General features: G+C 35.9%; 1 protein-coding gene across 9 annotated transcripts in view; it reads left to right on the plus strand.

Moving 5' to 3' along the window:
- The window catches only part of CCSER2 (coiled-coil serine rich protein 2), a 149,795-nt gene that overhangs the window by 104,650 nt on the left and 27,848 nt on the right, over window positions 1-17,297 (plus strand). For all 9 annotated transcript variants that reach the window (XM_035023162.1, XM_035023182.1, XM_035023184.1 and 6 more), the window contains one exon: window positions 11,251-11,340. In XM_035023162.1, the coding sequence (XP_034879053.1) occupies window positions 11,251-11,340 (90 nt within the window). The remainder of the gene's footprint in view (window positions 1-11,250; window positions 11,341-17,297) is intronic.

Below are 17,297 nucleotides of genomic sequence, written 5' to 3' on the forward strand. Positions count from 1 at the left end.
CACCAAGCCAGCCCTGCAAGAAATATTAAGGGGGGTTCTATAAAAGAAGAAAGATGCCAAAAGTAATATAGACCAGAAATTAACAGAGACAATCTATAGAAACAGGGACTTTACAGGCAATACAATGGCACTAAATTCATATCTTTCAATAGTTACTCTCAATGTGAACAGGCTGAATGTTCCCATCAAAAAAAACAGGGTTTCAGGTTGGATAAAAAAGCAGGACCCATCCATATGCTGTCTACAAGAGACTTGTTTTGAACCTAAAGACCCCTCCAGACTGAAAGTGAGGGGATGGAGAACCATTTACCACACCAGTGGACCTCAAAAGAAAGCTGGGGTAGCAATCCTCATAACAAATTAGATTTTAAACCAAAGACTGTAAGTAAGATATGTAGAGGGACACTATATCATACTTAAAGGGTCTTTCCAACAAGAAAATCTAGCAATTGTAAATATCTATGCCCCCAACATGGGAGCAGCCAATTACATAAACCAACCAGTAACCAAAATAAAAAATCATATTGATAATAATACATTGATAGCAGGAGACTTCAATACTCCACTCCCAGCAACGGACAGATCATCTAATCAGAAGATCAACAAAGAAACAAGAGCTCTGAATGACACATTAGACCAGATGGACTTCGTAGATATAGACAGAACATTCCATCTTAAAACAACAGAATACTCATTCTTCTTGAGTGCACAGGGAACTTTCTCCAGAATAGATCACATGCTGGTAACAAATCAGGTCTCAACTGATACCATAAGATTTGAGATCATTCCCTGCATATTTTCAGGCCACAATGCTTTGAAACTGGAACTCAACCACAATCAAAAATTTGGAAGGAATGCAAACACTTGGAGGTTAAAGAGCATCCTGCTAAAGAATGAATGGGTCAACCAGGAAATTAAAAAGGAACTTAAACAATTCATGCAAACCAATGAAAATGAAAACATTGGTTTAAAACCTGTGGGATACTGCAAAGACGGTCCTTAGAGGGAAGTACAGAGCCATCCAAGCCTCTCTCAAAAAATTAGAAAAATCCCAAATGCACAAGCTAACCTTAACACCTAACGGACTTGGAGAAAGAACAGCAAATAAAGCCTAAACCAAGCAGGACAAGAGAAATAATGAAGATTAGAGCAGAAATCAATGAAACAGAAACCAGAAGAACAGTAGAACAGATCAACGAAACTAGAAGCTGGTTCTTTAAAAGAATAAGATCGATAAACCTCTGGCCAGACTTAACCAAAAAAAAAAAAAAAGAGAGAGAGAGAGAGAGAGAGAAAGGACCCAAATTAATAAAATCATGAATGAAAGGGGAGAAATCATGACTAATACCAAGGAAATAGAGACAATTATTAGAACTTATTACCAGCAGCTGTATGCCAACAAACTAGGCAATCTGGAAGAAATGGATGCATTCCTGGATACTTCTAAACTACCAAGACTGAGACAGGGAGAAAATAGACAATCTGAACAGACCAATAACCAGCAAGGAAATTGAGACAGTAATCAAAACCTCCCAAAAAACGAGTTCAGGGCCAGATGGCTTCCCAGGTGAATTCTACCAAACATTTAAAGAAGAAGAAGTCATACCTATTCTATTGAAGCTGTTCCAAAAAATAGAAAAGGAAGGAAAACTTCCAAACTCATTCTATGAGGTCAGCGTTACCCTGATCCCAAAGACCCCATCAAAAAGGAGAATTACAGACCAATATCCCTCATGAACATGCATGCCAAAATACTCAACAAGATCCTAGCCAATAGGCTCCAATAGTACATTAAAAGGATTATTCACCACAACCAGGTGGGATTTATTCCTGGGATGCAAGACTGGTTCAACATTTGCAAGTCAATCAGTGTGATAGATCACATTAACAAAAGAGAAAAGAACCATATGATCCTCTCAATTGATGCAGAAAAAGCATGTAACAAAATATAGCATCCTTTCCTGATTAAAACTCTTCAGAATATAGGGATAGAGGGAACATACCTCAATATCATAAAAGCCATCTATGAAAAGCCCACAGCAAATATCATTCTGAGTGGGGAATAACTGAGAGCTTTTCCCTTAAGGTCAGAAACACGACAGGGATGCCCGCTTTCACCACTTTTGTTCAACATAGTACTAGAAGTCTTAGCCTCAGCAATCAGACAACAAAAAGAAATAAAAAGCATCCAAATTGGCAAAGAAGAAGTCAAACTCTCTTCACAGATGACATGATACTTTATGTGGAAAACCCAAAAGACTCCACCCCCAAATTACTAGAACTCATACAGCAATTCAGCAATGTGGCAGGACACAAAATCAATGCACAGAAATCAGTTGCATTTCTATATACGAACAATGTGGCTGAATAAAGAGAAATTAAGGAATCCATTTACAATAGCACCAAAAACCGTAACATACCTAGGAATAACCTAACTAAAGAGATAAAGGATCTATACTTTAGAAACCACAGAACACTTGTGAAAGAAACTGAGGAAGACACAAAGAGATAGAAAAACATTCCATGCTCATGGATTGGAAGAATAAACATTGTGAAAAGGTCTGTGCTGCCTAGAGCAATCTACACTTTCAGTGCAGTCCCTATAAAAATACCATCGACAATTTTTCACAGAGCTGGAGCAAACAATCCTAAAATTTGTATGGAATCAGATTCTGGATCGCCAGGGGATTGTTGAAAAAGAAAACCAAAGCTGTAGTCATCACAATGCCTGACTTCAAGCTATATTATAAAGCTGTGATCGTCAAGACAGCATGGTATTGGCACAAAAACAGACACACAGATCAGTGGAACAGAATAGAGACCCCAGAAATGGACCCTCAACTCTATGGCCAACTAATCTTCAACAAATCAGGAAAGAATATCCAATGGAAAAAAAGACAGTCTCTTCAACAAATATTGTTGGGAAAATTGGACAGCCGCATGCAGAAGAATGAAACTGGACCATTATCTTACACCATATACAAAGATAAACTCAAAATGGATGAAAGACCTCAGTGTGAGACAGGAATCCATCAAAATCCTAGAAGAGAACATAGGCAGTAACCTCTTCAACATTGGCCAAAGTGACTTCTTTCAAGACACATCTCTAAAGGCAAGGGAAACAAAAGGAAAAATGAACTATTGGGACTTCATCAAGATAAAAAGCTTTTGCACAGCAAAGGAAACAGTCAACAAAACTAAGAGGCAACCTATGGAATGAGAGAATATATTTGCAAATGACATTACAGATAAAGGGCTGGTATCCAAGATCTATTAAGAACTTTTCATACCCAAAAAACAACAATCCAGTCAAAAAATGGGCAGAAGACATGAACAGACACTTCTCCAAAGAAGACATACAAATGGCTAACAGACACATGAAAAAATGTTCAACATCACTAGCCATCAGGGAAATACAAATCAAAACCACAGTGAAATGCCACCTTACACCAGTTAGAATGGCAAAGATTAACAAGACAGGAAACAACAAGTGTTAGTGAGGATGTGGAGAAAGGGGTTACACTGTTGTTGGGAATGCAAGCTGGTATAGCCACTCTGGAAAACAGTATGGAGGTTCCTCAAGACGTTAAAAATAGAGCTACCCTATGACCCAGCAATTGCACTACTAGGTATTTACCCCAAAACACAGATGTAGTGAAAAGAAGGGGCACATGCACCTCAGTGTTCATAGCAGCAATGTACACAATAGCCAAACTGTGGAAGGAGCTGAGATGTCCTTCAACAGATGAATGGATAAAGAAGATATGGTTCATATATACAATGTAATGTTACTCAGCCATCAGAAAGGTTGAATACCCACCATCTGCATCAATATGGATGGAACTGGAGGGGATTATACTAAGTGAAATAAGTCAATCAGAGCAAGGCAGTTATCATATGGTTTCACTCATATGTGGAACATAAGGAATAGCACAGAGGACCATAGGGAAAGGGAAGGAAAATGAATGGGAAGAAATCAGATAGGGAGATAAACCATGAAAGACTCTGGACTCTGGGAAACAAACAGGGTTACAGGGGGCGGGGGGAATGGGGTAACCAGGTGGTGGGTATTAAGGAAGGCATGTGTGGTGATGAGCATTGGGTGTTATACGCAACTAGTGAATCGTTGAACACTACATCAAAAATTGATGTACTGTATGTTGGCTAATTGAACATAATAATAAGAAAAATACTCGGAACATTCCAAGTGCACATGGTACATTCTCCAGAATATATCACATATTAAACCACAAAACCAGTCTCAACAAATTCAAAAAGATCAAAGTCATACCATACATCTTTTCTGACTACAGCACTATGAAACTAGAAATAAACCACAAGAAAAAAATCTGGAAAGAGCACAGATTCCAGATTTAACTAACTAACTACTATTAAACAATGAATGGGTCAACCAAGAAATCAAAGAAGAAATAAAAAATTATATGGAGAGAAATGAAAATTGCTACCTTAAGCAAGAAATATTTCAAATAAACAACCTAACCTTACACCCAAAGGAGCTAGAAAAAGAACAAACAAAACCCTAACCAGCATAATGAAATAATAAAGACTAGAGCAGAAATAAATGATACAGAAACTTAAACAATAGAACAGATCAATGGAATCAGGAGCTGATTCTCTGAAAAGTTCAGCAAAATTGATAAACATCTAATCTAGACTCATTAAGAAAAAAAAAAGAGGACTCAAAATCAGAAATGAAAGAGGAGAAATAACACCCAAGAGCACAGAAATACAAATGATTGTAAGAGAATATTTTGAAAAATTATATGCCAACAAACAGTACAACCTAGAGGAAATGGATAAATTCCTAGAAATGTCACCTTGCAAAACTGAAGCAGGAAGAAATAGAAAATTTGAAAAGAGCAGTTACTCGGAATGGAATTAAATCAGTAATCAAAAAACTACCAACAAACAAAATCAGGTAAAGACATCACAAAAAGAACTTTAGGGCAGTATCTTTGATGAATATAGTTGCAAAATCCCTCAACAAAATATTAGCAAACTGAATCCAACAATACATTTAAACAATCATTTGCCATGATCAAGTGGGATTTATTGCTGGGATGCAAGGATGGTTCAAGATTTGCCAGTCAGTCAATGTGATACATCACCTCAATAAGAGAAAAGATATGATCATTTCAAGAGATGGCAGAAAAAGCATTTGATAAATTATAACATTGTTCAAGATAAAAATTCTCAACAAAGTAGGTTAGACAGAACATATCTCAACATAATAAGGGTCACATATGAAAAACCCATGGCTAACATACTCAATGGGGAAAGACTGAGAGCTTTTCCTCTAAGGGCAGAAGCAAGAAAGGATGTCCACTCTCACCACTTTTATTCAACATAGTACTGGAAGTCCTAGCCACAGCAGTTAGGCAACAAAAAGAAATAAAAGTCCTCCATATTGGTAAGGAAGAAGAAAAATGTTCACTCTTTGCAGATAACATGATACTCCATATAGAAAACACAAAGACTCCATCAAAAAACTTACTAGAATTAATAAATGAATTCAGTAAACTTGTACGATACAGAATCAACATACAGAAATCTGTTGTATTTCTACGTACTAATAACGAAGTAGCAGAAATTAATGGGATTAATAAAACAATCCCATTTGCCATTGCACCAAAAATAATAAGATACCTAGGAATAAACTTAACCGAAGAGGTGAAAGACCTGTACTCTGAAAAGTATAAAATATTGATGAAAGAAATTGAATATGACAGAAAGAAATTGAAAAATATTCCAGGAACACCTGGGTGGCTCAATCGGTTAAGCAAGCAGCTGCCTTTGGTCCGGGTCATGATCGCAGGGTCCTGGGATCAAGTCCCACATCGGGCTCCTTGCTCAGCAGGGAGCCTGCTTCTCCCTCTCTCTTCCTCTGCTTGTGCTCTCTCTGCCAAATAAATAAAATCTTAAAAAAAAGAAAAATATTCCATACTCATGGATTGGAAGAACAAATATTGTTAAATTGTACTACCCAAAGCAATCTACAGATTTAATACTGTTGCTATCAAAATACCAACAGCATTTTTCACAGAACTAGAAGAAGGAATCCTAAAATTTGTATGGAACCACAAAAGACCCCAAATAGCCAAAACAATCTTGAAAAACAAAACTGGAGGTATTTTAGATGTCAGGTTATATTACAAAGCTGTAGTAATCAAAACAGAATGCCTCTGGCATAAAAGTAGACACATAGGTCAGTGGAACAGAATAGAAAGCCCAGAAATAAACCAATTATGTGGTCAATTACTCTACAAAGGAAGCAGGAATATGCAATGGGAAAGATCATCTCTTTATCAAATTGTGTTGGGAGAACTGAACAACTACATGCAAAAGAAGGAAACTGGACAATTTTCTTACACTATACACAAAAATAAACTCAAAATTGATTAAAGACCAGGGTGCCTGGGTGGCTTAGTCGGTTTAGTGTCTGCCTTCAGCTCAGGGCATGATCTCAGCATCCTGGGTTGAGCCCCATGTCAGGCTCCCTGCTCAATAGGGGCTCTGCTTCTCTCTTTCCCTCTACCCCTCCCCCCACTCATTTTCTGTCTCTCTCTCTCTCTCAAATAAATAAATGAAATCTTTTAAAAATGGATTAAAACCTAAATATGAGATCTAAAACCATAAAAATCCTAGAAGAGAGCACAGGCAGTAATTTCTTTGACATTGGTCATAGCAATATTCTTCTGAGGCAAGGGAAACAAAAGCAACAATAAACTATTGGGACTTAATCAAAATAAAAAGCTTCTGCACAGCAAAGGAAACAACCAACAAAAGTAAATGACAACCTACTGAATGGGAGAAGATATTTGCTCATGACCTATTCAAGAAAGGGTCAGTATCCAAAATATGTAAAGAACTTACACAATTCAATACCAAAAAGACAATCCAGTTTAAAAATGTGCAGAAGACATGAACAGGCATTCCTCCAAAGAAGACCTACAGATGGCCAACAGACACATGAAATGATATCATTTATCATCAGGGATAATCAAAACCATAGTGAGATATCACCTCCCACCTGTCAAAATGGCTAAAGTAACTCAAGAAACAACAAGTGTTGGCGAGGATGTAGAGAAAAAGGAACCCTTGTACACTGTTGTTGGGAATGCAAACTGGTGCAGCCACTGTGAAAGACAATATGGAAGTTCCTGAAAAAGTTACAAATAGAATTACTCTATGATCCAGTAATCGCACTACTGGGTATTTACCCAAAGAATACAAAAACACTATTTAAGGGGCGCCTGGGTGGCTCAGTCGTTAAGTGTCTGCCTTCAGCTTGGGTCATGATCCCAGGGTCCTGGGATTGAGCCCCGCATCAGGCTCCTGCTTGGTGGGAAGCCTGCTCCTCCCTCTCCCACTCCCCCTGCTGTGTTCCCTCTCTCGCTGTATCTCTCTCTGTCAAATAAATAAATAAAATCTTTTAAAAAATTTTAAAAAACCCCCACTATTTGAAGGGATAAACACACCCCTGTGTTTATTTTAACATTATTTACAATAGCCAGACTATAGAAGCAACCCAAGTGTCCATCAATAGATGAATGGATAAAGAAGATATATATATGAGAGTGTGTGTGTGGATGGGTATGTAATACATATATGTGTAATATATATGTATATGTATATACACACATATATATGTATTCCATTACACACATGCTTATATATATGTATATGTATTGGAATATTATTCAGCCATAAAAAAAGAATGAAATCTTGCCATTTGCAACAACATGGATAGAGGCAGAGTATAATGCTAAATGAAATAAGCCAGTTAGAATAAGACAAATGCCATAGGATGTCATTCATGTGTGGAATTTAAGAAACAAAACAACCAAATAATGGTGGGGGAGGTGAGAAACAAACTCTTAACTATAGAGAACTAACAGATGGTTACTAAAGGGGAAGTGGGTAGGGAGGTGGGTGAAATACGTGAAGGGGATTAGGACTGTGCTTGTCTTGATGAACACAGTAATGTATGTAATTGGTGGATCACTGGGTTATACATCTCAAACTAATCTATCACTGTATGTTAATTACACTGGAATTTAAGGAAAAAGAAGGAAAAAATGTGAAGGATTTTCTAGGTGATTTCAAAGTCCCTTTCTAGTTCTAGCTTTCTATGCCTTTTATCTTTTTTTTTTTTTTTTAAATATACACTCACCCCAACCTGGGTTTGCATGCAGACTTTCAGAAAAGTGACAGTATAAAGTGTTGAATTCATATTTTGTGTGAAATGTGCATATATAAAATCAGATTGCAGTGCTCTAAGTATTTAACTGGATCGTATAGAAGCTCAGCTATTTAAACCTCATTTAAGATGCTGAGAATGCCCTTTTATTTTCCTCTCAGTATACTAGTTAAGTAATAGTTAATTTAGATACATTTACTCATTGAACCCTCAATAATCAGTGAAATTATTAGTGTAGAATTTTCTTTATAGAGCCATAGAAAGTAGAAGTCCGCTTAAGCAGTTAGCACTGCCATATATTTGAAAAACTATGACCAGCTATGAAAAGCTGCATATACTGGGTTCAAATCCGGCCCTGAAACTTAATAACCATGTTGTCCTAGGGAAGTTACTTAATTTCTCCTAAGCCTCTTCTGTATGTGGGGGTAATAAAAATAATACCATATAGGATTATGGTAGTTTAATAAACTATGTATGCAAACTACCTAATGCTATACCTGGACCATGGGTACATGATAAATATTAACTCTTATTTAATGACTTGCCCCAAATCACCCAGCTAGTAAATCAATGCATATCTTAAGATGTTATAAGTTCCAAGTAAAAGTCCCTAACCAACAGTGACTTAAAAATTAGAACATTTGTAAACTCAAATAGCAAAATTGTATAGATCTCATGGTTACTTAAATGGTCATTTGGGTAATGGTGAAGTTCTAGGTTGGCTTTTCTGGAATCTTTTTGTATGTCCTGTGATGGTTACAAGATGTCTTCTATAGTTCTATGTGTCACATACTTCTGTATTAGTCCCCAGATGTAGGAAAAGGACCTGTTTTCTCTAGCATGCCTATTTTTTTTTTTTAAAGATATTTATTTCAGAAAGAGAGAAAGAGAAAGGGAGGGAGAGGGAGAGGAAGAGACTCTCCAGCAGACTCCACGCCGAGCACGGAACTGACGCGGGGCTCTATCCCGCAACTCTAAGATCATGACCTGAGCCAAAACCAGAAGTTGGATGCTTAACTGACTGAACCACCCAGGCATCCCTCTAGCATGCCTATTTTTAAAATCAAGAGCACTTTCTCAGCAATTACCCAGACTTTTTACATGTTTTATTGGCTAGGTTTGGATTCTTTGTCCCTTTCTAAGCATGGTGAAATGGGATTAATCTGATTGGTTCAGACTAATCAAAATGTATCATTGGGTCAAAAGGTAGGATACACTTCCCTCAATACGGGACTACATAGAATGTGATCATCCAAACAATCTATTAGCAAAAAGAAAAGCATGTGGACAGAGAATGATTTGGGTAGTTGTTTTACATCTATTGAAGTGTCACTAAAAACTAGGTTTTTCAAATTATGAAAAATTCAAACATTTGCCAAATAGTGTTCTTCATATGTTAGCAGATAGATTACAAAAAGGAAAGGAAATTGCTTCTGGAACTGCAGTAGTCAGGGTAGAATACATAATGTGCTTGCATTAAGATAAATACTCTTTTTTTATATACCTTCCATATATATTAAAAGTTACATCCTATTATAGTGAATTCTATGACTTTTTTTTACAGATTTTTTTTTTTATTTTATTTTTGAGAGAGAGAGTGTGAGCAGGGGGAGGGGTGGAGGGAGAGGGAGAGAGAGAATCTCAAGCAGACTCTGCGCCACGCCAGACGCGGGGCTCCATCTCAGGACTCTGAGATCATGACCTGAGCCGAAACCAAGAGTCGGACGCTAAACCAACTGAGCCACCCGGGTGCCCCCATGAGACTCTTAATTTGCCTACTTATATAGTGAATTTTGTTTCAGTCACTGTCCCATTTCTTAGGAATGGGAAATATTTCACCTGTACTGTAAGGAATGGAAAAATGTCTATACTACAGAGATTTTTGTTTTTAATTAGATCTTATTTTATATATGGAAAATGGAGGGGCGCCTGGGTGGCTCAGTCATTAAGCGTCTGCCTTCGGCTCAGGTCATGATCCCAGGGTGCTGGGATCGAGCCCCACATCAGGCTCCCTGCTCTGCGGGAAGCCTGCTTCTCCCTCTCCCACTCCCCCTGCTTGTGTTCGCTCTCTCGCTGTGTCTCTGTCAAATAAATAAAATCTTTAAAAAAAAAAAAAGAAAGAAAGAAAATGGAATGATCTGATTAAAATTAAGAAAAATGCTGAATTTTGGTAAATTTTTAAAAATAAGACACCTAATTTTAATTTGATGCAGTAGTCAAGAATTTGTTATGCGGGTTTTCCTACAAGAAAGTATGTTTACCTCTGGTGAGGTTGTTTAATAAATAATATGGTATATTCCAACTTCACACTAAGGAGAAATTCTCATTATCAATCTTTTCATTCTTTTTTTAAATTTGATCATTATTTATTTGAGAGACCAGAGTTTCCACAATAGGTACATTGCTTTGTGTTGTATAAATGACTAAATGAGTATGCTTTAAGTGGAATCATATGTAGAGAATTCATTTGTGAACTGAAATGGTCAGATATGTCTTGTCAAAAGGCAGTGGTCCTTCAAATTCTTTAGTCCAATAAGGTTAACACCTCATTAAGGAGGCTTAAAAGCACTACACATGTGAATAGACAACCTTATCTATGGACTGTGGTATTTAATATCCATAGAGTGCCATCAAAAATGAATTTAAGAAACTGGTGTAGTGACTGTAGTACCAATGTAGTACATTATATTTTGCAATTGTATTCTTTATAATCTGTATGTTGTATATATATTCTACATTTATATACAATAGTATTGTATATATTTATGTATATAAGATCATAGATAGTGTGTTTATGGACAATGTAAGAGATTCCCAAGGTTAATTTTTACTATTCAAAATTTTAGCTTTACTGACTGACTCTAGAATCCAGTCTCTAAATAAGATGGGAGACTACTGAATAGACCTGGATGTTTGCCCTTTTTTTGTGATGGTGGTCTTTTACCCCTTAAGAGAGCCTCTAATTATTTTTGTATGTATATGTGTGTTTATAGAATTATACCAGTGTAAAAATTTGTGGTTTTATTCAGGCAACTCGGTGTAACTGTCACCAAAAATCTAAAGAGGAAAAATGCACATATGCTGATAAATATACTCAAACACCCTGGAGAAGAATTCCTGTAAGTAACATATGACCTTAACCTCTTCTCATGTCATTTACTCTTTTGATGTTTGTTCCACTCTTTTTACTCTAATCTAATAATTTTGAATCTGCCATGGCTGTAATTTTTTTTTTTTTTTTTAGGTAAGTTGATTTTTCTTGTCTCGTAGGTGTTCATGTACTTTCTAAAGCTTCTCTTGTGTGTCTTATATAAATGAATGTGCATTTAGTAGCTTTTCCATTCTGCACACTATATAGCCCATTTTATTTGAGTGTTTAGTCTCCTCTCATTGCATGTATTTATGAGAGTATTTTCCCCATGCCCTAAAAGAAATAGAAATCCAAAAAAGCAGTCTTCCCTCTTTAGCAGCATGACTCTTTGGAAATATGTGATGTAGCTTATTCTTTTGTTGTTGTTGAAATTTTTCAAATATATTCTATTATAATTACTCAAATGTTGAGGCTGTTAAGTATAAATGCATTAAGATATAGATAGTAAAGGTTATGTTTTACGCATGGTTAGGGAATAGTTTCTTCTAAACAGTAGAAAGTAACCATGTTTCTTGTTTTTGAAAACATATTTAGGCTAACATACACTGAGGTCTGAAACTAAGTTCAGGATGTGCCTGAGCCAGAGAATCATCACATGGCCATCCAGTCATCATAATCCTGTTGTTGGGTGCCAACTAATAGACATTTTTTGTTAAGAGAATGCCTAATAAGCCACCTTTGACTCTTCTTTTGCCTTATTTTAGCAGTGGAATCCTAGTAACAGAAATGAACAGGGAACTATAATGGTTAATATAATCAACAATCTAATATTTAAAACTTAGCTACAGGCTTTAAAGTTTATAAAATACTTTTTTTCATTTTCATCTAGTAAGTAATTATTTTTTGTGTGCTCTACATAAGGTACAATGCTAATAATTAATTTATTCAACAAAAGTTTGTGAGCTTCTCCCATCTCAGTTATTAGGCTCTTGAAGTAGAAGTAAGAATTGGGAAAGAAAATATACAGACCAATAAGGATTCTTTCCTCCATTAGCAAGTGTTTATTAAAGGAACTGGTGATGTGATACAATTAAAGTGTAGCGAGTTCTGTTAGGTTCAGAGGATTGGGAAAGTCTAGTTGGAAGAATCAAGGAGCTTGGTGAAAAAGGTGAAGGTTGTGGTTGAATTCTAGAAAGTAAAAGATGCCGGTAGACAGAGATGATATATTTCTTTAAAGGATGTGGAAACTTACCTATTTGAAGGAAATTGCAAAATAAGACTGTGCCTCTTGCTTGTAGATGGGGGTTTAGGCTTTCCCTGTTTCTCCAGATGTTTGTGCTTTCAGACACTAAGAAGATTGGTGATTTCTTTAAGTGTGAGAAGTTCCATTTTCCCATCCTCATGGGAGTTTTTATACCATCTCTGGGTTCCTCGATCTTTCTGTTCTGAAAACTGGCTGTTAATCAGACAAAAGTAAATGGTACAAAACAACCCCAAGACATTCCTCAGTTAGTTTTACTATAATTTTGGGTGAAATGAAGGTCAGTTTTCTAGCCTAGCACTGCTAACAAACCCAGACTTTAGGCTTCCTTGTCATCTACTACTATAGGAATCACCTGGCTTAGCACTTTTGTTTTACAGTTATCTAAGTTAACAAAAGGCAGGGAGATTAAATGGCATATTAAAGTTTCCATAATTAATCAGTGGCTGAGGGAGTACTCTAACTTCAGGCCACTGACCACTAGTTCAAGGTTCCTTTCCCCAAAGGCACACTGAGGAGCCTTGAAGGATTGAGAGAGGTTTGGCAGTTTGAAATGGGAGAAATATCCCTTACAAAAGGAACAGTACAAGTAAAGGTGATGAGGTAGGAAGATACATTTAGGCAATAGTAAGTGTATGATTTTGGCTGCAACACAGTTGTATGTTTAGGGAAATAGTTGAAGTTGGTGTAAAGTCCATTTGAAAATAGAATTTAAAATTTTATCCAGGAATTACTGGAAAAGTAGTTTTACTGAGTTGTATTTAGTTAAAGAGGTAGTTACATATATTTATTTACTTAGTTAAGTGATAATTATTAGCTATTAACATTAAATACTGAGTTTATTCTCTGATTTTTATGTTTTTTTGGACTTAGCATTCATTTGAAATAAAATTACTTTATTTTAGAAACCATTTACTATAATAAAGATTTTCTTTTCTCTTCTAAAAAGTTATACTTTACTCTACATGTTTGTTTTTTAGCAGGAACCCAACATCTTTAAACAAAATGTTGATGATGGGGAGGTGCAGTGGGATCCTTCTTTGGCCAGAATGAGTTTGTTAGGTAGCAATTTGGGGAATCAAAATATGTTAATGTTTCAAAATCCCCAGGTGGAGTGTAGGTAACATTTTTTGATCTGGCTAATAAGACTTTGGGAAGATTAAAGGTTATAGTCTGAGTCCTTGTTCTTTACCATTCCCTGAATATCTTGGGAAATTTAAATGCCCTTCTTGACACTCTTAGTTGAGGATCTGAAGTAGAATCTACTTCAGAGGTTTATGAGGCATATGTAAGCATGTCCTCGGAACATTTCCTGGCATCCGAGGAAGAAATCTGGTTGTAGTAGAAGGCAGAGAAGGATGGTGGAGAAGAGAGAGATACCGTCCATAGTACTTGTTGGCAGCCACTTAGGATATGGAAAGAAACATGAAAAAAAAAATAGACATTTTTTGAAGAAATGAAGGAAGATAAAGGAGATGGATTTCAAATTTAGGGAGGGAAAGAAAGAGGGAAGAGAGATAAGAATGAGCTATAGGAGAAGATGCTACTTTCAGAGGAGAGTGGATAAGTCTGCTGCCGGTGAAATATTCTCATCTGAGGGACAGAAAGAATACCAGTAAAGTGGTGAAATGGGTAACATGGAAAAGAACAGCAACAATGTGGGAAGGTATCTAATCATTCACGCAAAAACAGTTGAAGTAAGCTAGGAATAGTAGGAAGATGGTGATTATGTGAGAAAAGATGGTGATTATGTGAGAAGATTCATTAAAATGTATAAACTTATAAAAGTTTATTTTTAAAGATAGTATGACATTATTGATTTGTGTACAAGCATGTTCTTATAAATAGCATTATCTTGGACTGAAGTAAATATTTTTAACATATTTCCAATATTGTTTCAAAGCATTTAACATCAGTGTTTGAAGATTTGCACATTAAGTAAATTCAAATTTTCACAATATATACATTTTACAGAGCCTTTGTTTAAATATCTTAAATGAACTAGAGAAGCCAAAATATCAAAAAAGAAAACATTTCTAGACTCAAACCATCAACTCTCTTATTATTTATCCCTTTGAATCTCAAAGAAGGGATTGTAAGATGGACCCAAAGGATCTACCTGGCCTGTCACATAATGGCCCACCTGTATTACTATTAAAATTGAGTGTAGAAATAAATGCTGTTGTATCAGTATCAGTGGGAAAGTTGCCTACCAGTTGAAATTCAGAATATACACAATTAGATCTGTTACTAGTTTTCTCTCATATTCTAAGAACTCACTTTATTATATGGCAAAGAGGTGAGAAAAGATGATTTTATATGCATTTTAAAATGTTCTCTTAGAATTACTTTCTAGTAGTGAATCAAAGATTTAATCCATTTTATGGTCTATTTAATAGATATGTATATAACTTACATAAATTCAACAATTAGAATATGGTCAGCATTATCAGCAATTCTTTGTGCTTAGAATTAGGTTCTCATGTCTGAGATTTACTGGATTATGCATATAGTTCAAAATACCATAGTCATGTATGTTCCTATCATAACTATTTATAAAATAGAAAAGATAAAATCAGAAAACTTTATCACAGACATATAACAGAATTCATGTCAACTGTTCGTAATTTCCAAAGGAGAAGGAGTTTGCCTACTTCCTAGCAGCATGCTATTATGTACTATTAAAGAACTCTGCTCCCTCCCTTTTTTTGCTTGCCTGGGAGATAAGATAAAATATTAAATGAAAGGAAGATCACAACCTAAAGATTTTTCTTAAGAGGACTCTCTCCTAAGTCCTTTTTCTTTTATTCTGTACATCTTCCTGATTTGGGAGTGGGCAGCATTATTAATTTTTACATGAGATTTATGTCCTGATTTTATACTTTGGTATTTCATTTTATCCCAATTGGAGAGGTGTTATATTACTACTCATATATATTTCAGAGGGAATTAAAGGATTTATTTCTTTGTGGAGGTCTTTGTTTATATTCACTATTGTTTATATATAGCATATGCCACTAGAAGTATTTTTTAAGTGAAATATACATATACTTTGGTGTTTAAACAAATAATTATAATGTGAGCATGTAATTATTTTTAAGTTATTGATGTCTAGTCATTTTTATTGAATATGGCCTATGTTTCAATGAGCTACATGCTGACAGGAGCCATCTGTGTGGCTGAGACATCATGCTAGCCGCATGTATTTATTACAATACAACAAGAATCCTATTATGTGTATCTTTACACTGATTTTTAAACAATTGTACTGTAACTTTCGTGGATACATCTGAAACCACTAACTGAAAAATAGAATTGTTTTTCAAGGCTAAGAACAAATTAAATATGACTATTTTAGCAATTGAGTGACTTATCTGGTCATAAATTTTAAGGGTATCTAAATCAGCACCCTCTAATACCAAATGCCAGAACTATAGAAAGCATTTTTAGAACTTTGTTTAAAGTATCCATTGAAAAAGGAAAGTTTATCTGCACTGTAGTTAGAAAACAGGATAGCACCAAAGTTTTCTACTACTGGGATCCATTTCATTTGTGTAATACATAGTTTAATTTACTGACTTGTACACGAAGGGTATAGGCAGGACATAGAGAGATTTTACTCTTAGAAATTTAATGATAGCAATCACTAAGAAATGGATAATCCTGTTAGCTTTCAAGAAGCAACTTGATCAAATCAGTCTTCCAGGAGAAGTTAGGTGGAGATGTAGATTCAGAGTGTGGAGGGGACTTGAGTGTATGGAAGGCAGAAATCTTTGATGATAGAGCTTCATCTACTAGGAAACCTCTGTGTTGTAGGGCCAAATGCCACAGACCCTTTGAGAGCAAGTAAGACCATTCCAGGAAGCTTCCTAAACTCTCCCAGAAGAGGGAGAAATAGGCAAACTTAATCATGAATCAGGAAGAGTTTTATCTCTTCGGTGTTAAGATAAAAATCCCTCACACTCTAACTTCAGGTGAAAACTCTCATTTGTTCTCACTTTTGCGTTTAGAAAAAGCAACTGTTTGAGAGAAGAGCTACAAGTGTTCTGGAGGAATTGGCTCACAGTTCCTTGTCTTATCCCACACAGAGCTCACAGTGTTTTATGTGAAGACTTGGTAGGCTTTATCTTGAGAGAAATGAAGTTACCTCTAAAACCCTGAGTTCAGACACTTCTGTTTTTCATGTTTTCTTTTTCCTTTATTTTTTTTTAATTTTTTTTTTTTAAGATTTTATTTATTTATTTGACAGAGAGAGACACAGCGAGAGAGGGAACACAAGCAGGGGGAGTGAGAGAGGGAGAAGCAGGCTTCCCGCTGAGCAGGGAGCCTATGTGGGGCTCGATCCCAGGACCCTGGGATCCTGACCTGAGCCGAAGGCAGACGCTTAACGACTGAGCCACCCAGGCGCCCCATTCCTTTATTTTTTTTATGTCCCACCAATTTCAAGTATAATTAAAATATTATGCATATTGTTAAACTATATGTCAGATATCCCAGGTATGTTTTTCTACAACTAGATTTTATTTTTCCCCTTGGATGGAATATATTCATATGCATACCTACTTCTCTTTGTTTGTAAAACAAAGTGTTTTAGAAAAACCACTGTGGTTTCTCTAGCGGAAAGCATCTCATATCTACCATTTCATCTTAAAAGTCATCAGAAGCTTTAAAGTAGACTCAGATGAGCAAAAGGTACTTTCTTGGCTAGAGCTTAGAGAACTTCA

The sequence above is a fragment of the Mirounga leonina genome, unplaced genomic scaffold (genome assembly GCF_011800145.1).
Source record: "Mirounga leonina isolate KUSES-001 unplaced genomic scaffold, KU_Mleo_1.0 Mir_114, whole genome shotgun sequence".
NCBI classification, from domain to species: Eukaryota; Metazoa; Chordata; class Mammalia; order Carnivora; family Phocidae; genus Mirounga; species Mirounga leonina.